This window comes from Octopus bimaculoides, chromosome 7, assembly GCF_001194135.2.
Source record: "Octopus bimaculoides isolate UCB-OBI-ISO-001 chromosome 7, ASM119413v2, whole genome shotgun sequence".
NCBI classification, from domain to species: Eukaryota; Metazoa; Mollusca; class Cephalopoda; order Octopoda; family Octopodidae; genus Octopus; species Octopus bimaculoides.
In genome coordinates this window covers 67,055,488-67,061,940 of record NC_068987.1, presented here as the reverse complement: position 1 = coordinate 67,061,940, position 6,453 = coordinate 67,055,488, and the positions used below count along the sequence as shown (strand labels likewise).

Below are 6,453 nucleotides of genomic sequence, written 5' to 3'. Positions count from 1 at the left end.
AAAAGCAGGATATGTGAATCACATGAAAACACATGAGGGTAGAAATTCCAGACACCCTAAATACCAACCGCCTTCTGCGACCTGTGGCATATGTCACAAGGTTTGTAAAACAATACCCGGACTTAAGAGACATATGCTGGTTCACAGAAGCGTTTCCTTAGAATCAGATACCAGCGGGCAAGGATCGAGAGGCCTGAACATTTGTCATCTGTGTTGTAGACCTTGTCGCTCAGCAGCCGGACTTCAAAGTCACTTGAGGGCTCACCAACGGAGTGATTGTACTGCGTGATGATATGTGTGGATTGTTGATGGGATGGCTATCGTCTGTCAAGATGGAGCAGTCGTCATGTATTTATGTATAAATATATACGATGGGCTTCTTTAAGTTTCCATCTACCAAATCTAAGGCTTTGGTCAGCCTGAGGATATAGTAGAAGACACTTACCCAAGGTGACATGATGTGGGACTGAACCTGGAACCATGTGGCTGAGAAGCAAGCTTCTTGAGTATATAGCAATGAAGTTTGTCTGTGTTAGTCATAATGGTGGTGATAGTAGTGTGCTTATATATGAGTTTCTAGAATCAAGTAGTTATATGGTTTGTGGATGTGCTATACACATGATGCATGTTTGTATATGCGTTTTTGTTAAATCATACATAATAGCTATCTATAAATAGTATAAGCATGTAAGGTGTGGAACCTAGTGGTCAGATGTTAGGTGCATGATAAGGTTGTGCATTTGATTCCTGGACTAAGCAATGCATTGTGTCCTTGAGCAAGATACTTCATTTCTTAATTCTTGTCTACACAACCAAGATTTCTGGCCGTTCGCTGTGCTTAAGAAGACACCTCAATCTAAGCAAAATCAGGGCTGTCCTTGCATATAGGCATGTCCCTTGCATCCCTCTTCAGCTGAGCATTCCAAATCTTGTGTACTTGGAGGTGCCAGTGCCACATAAAAAGCACTTGTGTCAATGTCACATAGAAGCGCCCATGCTGGTGCTGCATAAAAGACCCAGTACATTTTGTAAAGTGGTTGGCATTAGAAAGGGCATCCAACCATAGAAACCATGCCAAAACAGACATGGAACTAAGACAGCTTTCTAGCTGGCCAGCTCCTATCAAATCACCCAACCCATGCCAGCATGGAAAACAGACACAAAACGATGATGATGATGACTACTGTAATGAGTACCATCTGAGAGTTGGAGCAACTGTCTCTCCCTCCAGTTATTATTCTCTCAAAGTTCTGTAGTGACAAGGGTGGGTTTTTATGTCTGCTCATAACTTCATGGCACCTAAAGCAATCTGCAAAAGGATGGTACAGGCTACCTTGCCGTACATTTTTCTGAGTAACAGCTGTTTTTTGTTTTTTTTTGTAATATAGGCAGTGCTGTCTAAAGGTATGGACACACTGGGCAGTTGCCTGGGGGTTCCCACAGATTTAAGGAGCCCAATTCTAATCTATGTATCCTGTTGTGTATGTAGGGGCCCTAGTACACTACTTTGCCCAGGAGTCTGCTAGGACAACTCTGAATATAGGCATGTGTGTGTGGTATGTATATGTATATGTGTGTGTGTTTGGCATGTATACGTGCATATGTATGTATTAGGCATGTGTATATGTGTCAGTCACCTATATGTGTGTGTTAGGCATGTGTGTTTTGCTATATGTATATGTGAGTGCAAGTGTATATATGCAGTATGCTGTATGCATACATGTAAGGGCCTTGTGTTTTACATCTGTGGTGGCCGTAATTTTATATTTTTACATATGTATATTTGCATGTCAATAAGTAGTTCAGCAACAGTATGAGTGTATGTTAGACCTGTTATTTATTTTGATGCGTCGTTATTTTTTAGCCCCCTATTCAACGAGCCCTGATCAAGCAGACCTCTGAGTTAAGTCATGACAATGCTGTCTCTTTATAATTTTCTACAACTAGACTGTTATTTCTAGCATATCAAATGACCATGTAAAAGCTCCTTTGTGTGAGCCACAAGTGCGTGTGTGTGTGTTTGATTGCGACCACGCTGGAGCACCACCTTAGCATGTTTTAGTTGAAGAAAACGACCCCAGGACTTAATTTTTTTAAAACCTAGTACTTATTCTATCAGTTCTTTGGCCGAACTGCTAAGTTACAGGGACATACATACACCAACATCGGCTGTCAAGCGATGGCGGACAAACAAACACACATAAATACATACATGTATGTAGAAGACTATAGTAGAAGACACTTGCACAAAGTGCCACACAGTGGGACTGAACCCGGACCCCTGTGGTTGATAAGTACGCTCCTCACCACACAGCCACGTATATTTACATTTTTAGGTAAATTTTGATAAAGTGAGTGTGTAAGTGCATAAGTGCATGCGCCTGCATGTTAATATCTGTCAGATGTTTTGTTTTGTTTTCTGATGTACTGCTGTGTGACTGCGTGTGACAAAAAATAAGACAGGAGAAAACGAAATAAATGTCAACTTACCATTATATAACCATAGATAATATAAAAGAAAAATACGGAACCGCTGCATATAAGAAACTGGACTGAACGCGACAAAGTGCTTAAATCAAAACACAGTATTTTCACAGTCTGTTGCTCTTCCTCTTGGTTCGGCGTACTGTCATCGATTCCCATGGTGTTGTGTTTCGCCTGCGAGTTAGCATGATAATGAAGGTAAGATTCCAAGTCGATTGTGTTGGTAAGGTCACGGTGGGGAAGGGAGCTGGATGTGTTAGAAAAACCGGAGCGGTGAGCAGTAAACGAAGAATAAGGATTGTTATTGCCTTCAGTGCCTACGTTAAGCGACGGCTGCGTCGGTGATGGTTGTGGCAGTAGTGGTTGTGGTGAAAAATGTGGTGGTAGGTGAAAGTGAGCGCCGCCGCTCTCGCGGGAGGTGTTACTAGTGCTATGCTCACGGTAACGCGACATTTTTAGGAATTAAATGTACGGAAACCTACAAAAATAACAAAGAAAAAAAATCGACATTAAAAGAAAAAAGTAAAGAGATTAGAGAATAGTGAGTAAATTAGACAACATTTCATTTTTTTTTTTTTTTTTTTTAAGTTAGCGATGCAGAATTTCTTTGACGCATCCAAATGATGTAAAAGGATTTTCTTTTTCCTCTAACTTTCATATGACAAAACATGGGCGATCTTGGATTATTGAGAATTGTAACGATAAGAACATTTCTGTTTTGGAGTTGACGCTGTTAGTAATTTTATTTAGCTTTCACTTTTGATGGCGTTTTTACCCCCACGTCTTTCAGCTCTCAGTTTCTCTAGAATTACTCTCTAGATGTCAGGTAATATAACCTGGCCCCAATCGTTTTGGTCAAGAATTGCCGGGCCAGAGGAGGGATTGTCCTTGGAACTTTACCAACAAGGAAAAGTAACAAGCCCTATTCATACTATCCACCTTACCAGATTTCCAGTGGTGACACGTACGGACACTGACAGCACGATTTTTAAAGAAACACCAGATATTTTGCACAGTGTAGTTTAAAAGGCTCATAAGAAAATCTAAAATGGTGTTTCAGATATGATAACTTAGTAAAACAAAGTTGTTAGTTTCTAATTATAACTGTTAGAGCATTATTAATATTGATTTCATTCATTCGCGAAACTAAAAGTAAAGATGGTACGTTAGCAAAATATGCAGTAATATTTATAATCAATCGGTGTATGATCCTTATATTTGGACTTTAAAAAAATTGAAGAAATATAAACATGTACATACGCTCAAGGAACCACCAAGGAACCTTTATGTAGTCACTCGACCAGCTAGAAATAACAACCAAATCTCCCTTAAATCCCACTCATCTTCACAAAGTGGCATATTAGATGCGCACTGTATTTTGAACAAGGCACTATCAATTTCCCTATAAGAAGTGCCTTTTGTCGACGTCATTCTAAACTTTTACCGTAAGGAAGTTGCTAATTAGTAGTGATTTAAAAGTAATGATTAGATCCCTTCTCTATTCAAGTACACACATTAGTTTGTCTATATAAGTTACAAGTTAGCAAGTTCAAATAAAATTTAGACTAGGTAGAAAATTTTTAGACAAATCTCTCTAATTTACAGAAACATAGAAGTGACTATTAAAAGAAAACTTTTAAGGTGCTAACTATAAAACAAAAAGATGTTATTAAAGAATTTCTCAAATGACGCACGCCAACTAGCAGGTTTTATTTCACTGTTTGTTTATATTCAACGGAACCTCAATTCTCGCTGTCTCATATCTACTATAAACCTATTCTACTAATGCCGCTTACACTAATGAATTGCAAGAAATAGCTGCCAAATTTTCTTTAAATCATATTCAACTGTTTTACAAAAAGTAAAGTCTCATTAGATTAAGTTTGTATATATACTGTACCTGAAAAAAAAAGGGGGGGGGGGGGTATGATGTGCAGGGATGGAAGTGTTTGATCATATGTCTGCTTAAAGGAAGGAGTGGGTTAAATAATGACTACAACTATTACCGACACACGTACAGCTGAGTATACGTATACATCTCAAGCTTTCTAAACATAAAAAAAAAAATTATGCATACTTTAAAATATACATTCGTAAATATAATAATGAAACGTACATATATACATATAGATATATTTCCTAGTCAATCAATTGGATGTGTTATTAACAACATATGTAAAACGTTTCAAGATCATCACCTCTTAATTAAATACAATAAAATAGATACAGAGAAATAATGTTTGTGACTAAATTGCCGATACGCAAGGCAAGTTTTTTAAATAACTAATAATGTATATGATTTTTAAAACAGATAACTGTTTTAAACATAGGCACAAGGCAAGAAAATTTGGCAGATGAGAAGCAGTCCATTTTATAGATTCCAGTACACTACTTAACTGGTACCCTATTCAATCGACCCTGAAAGGATGAAAGGCAAAGTTGATATCGGCTGGTTCGAATTCAACATCCAGTGATATCAACATTACCTTTCATCTGCAATGCAAATTTTTTTCCACACGATCTAACAATTCTAACACTCCATTGTATATTATTACAAAATGAAAGTGAATATAACAGTGCGTGTGATTTTTTAAATTGTTATACAATGACTCTAATACGATGTTATGTGTTTTGTCCAAATACATGATTTGAAATCAAAATCCCATGTCCCCAAAATTCAACTAAATAAATACAAATTAAGTGTTGTGTATGCGCATTTTATGCGAAAGTGGGACTTGCACATAAGATGAACAATTATTTAACAAGTATAGTTTGTGGAAAACTAACAAATTTAGAACGTTTCATCATGGGGTTTATTGAAAGATATTTTAAAGTGGGTTTTGTAGGCGAAATGTAAGATTTTGCACACGTAAGTACAATGTTGAGACAGTATACTGGAATAAAGTATGAAACTAAAAATTTATCATATATAAACTATGTTACACGTGTACTGTGTTTCAATTTTATCTTCTTTCATATCAGCTGTACAGTTGTTTATATTTTGGCCAAGGGAGCTGACACACAAGTAATGCAGTCATTAAATAAGACATATCAGGTGTGAGTTATGTATACTGGAGAAGGAGACGTCATGAGATGTGACCTTTCCGCATAACTCCCGATATACCTACCGTAAGCAAATTTTTCGTATGTTTCTGCTAACACTGTAAATAATTTGGCCTCTTTTCACTATTTTGTTATTAATAACAATTACTGTACCAGCGACTCCCTACAACATTCGGTCTCCCATCCGTAATACGGGCACATCAAACACAGGGCAAATTTTTATATGATAAAAGAAAAAAAAAAAAGAGCATTTTATACGCTGGTAAATGCGGTAACACGACGCATGAAGTAATGATACAAGTTAAAAGCATGGGAACCTTAAAATAGTCGTACGGTTTGGTAAAACTAACAGCCAGCATGACTTGTCAAACTCCATTGGGTTTGAAAAGGGAAAATATTAAACAAGACTAGAGCGTCAGGGCTGGAATGCATTTGATAATAAACTTCTTCGTTCAAAGTTAACTTGCTAAAAACGACTTTTATTGTTAATGCGACTCGAGTGACTAAGATTCCTTAAGAATTAGGGCGTCGTCGTAAATAGCCTTCACTGAATTACATTTATGAAAAGGAGAGATGGTGGAGAGGTCGATATTCGCTTTTCCATAACGAGTGAAATTTCGGGTTAGATGTCCCACTCCTCATAGAGTAAGCAAAAAGGATAATCTCCACCAAGCGTTTCATTTTTTAGTATTCCTGTGTTTCATACAACAGTAATTATTATTACTGCTATTACGCAAAATATACGAGTATATATTTTCCAAACATTTCAACTTTAATCTTTTATTTATTTATTTCATATATTGCCATACATAATTCACATTACAGCTCTATACCATTGTTGATCAAGCAGACCTATGAACAGAAGAATTTCTGTCGTGACCATCCACCGGCACTTATTTATTTATT

General features: G+C 37.0%; 1 protein-coding gene and 1 long non-coding RNA gene across 4 annotated transcripts in view; one reads left to right on the top strand and one right to left on the bottom strand.

Moving 5' to 3' along the window:
• LOC106868217 (adenosine 3'-phospho 5'-phosphosulfate transporter 2) overlaps positions 1–2,937 on the bottom strand; it is a 42,989-nt gene extending 40,052 nt beyond the window's left edge. Inside the window, exon 1 of the mRNA XM_052969737.1 lies at positions 2,491–2,937. Within this exon, the coding sequence (XP_052825697.1) occupies positions 2,491–2,937 (447 nt within the window). The remainder of the gene's footprint in view (positions 1–2,490) is intronic.
• Positions 2,587–6,453, top strand: part of LOC106868218 (uncharacterized) — an 11,701-nt gene continuing 7,834 nt past the window's right edge. For 2 of the 3 annotated variants that reach the window (XR_001409241.2, XR_008264630.1), the window contains exons 1-2: positions 2,908–3,025; positions 5,467–5,613. This is a non-coding gene — a long non-coding RNA (uncharacterized LOC106868218). Of the gene's footprint in view, positions 2,683–2,907; positions 3,026–5,466; positions 5,614–6,453 lie in introns of those variants that run through there. The other variant, XR_008264631.1, reaches the window with a different exon arrangement.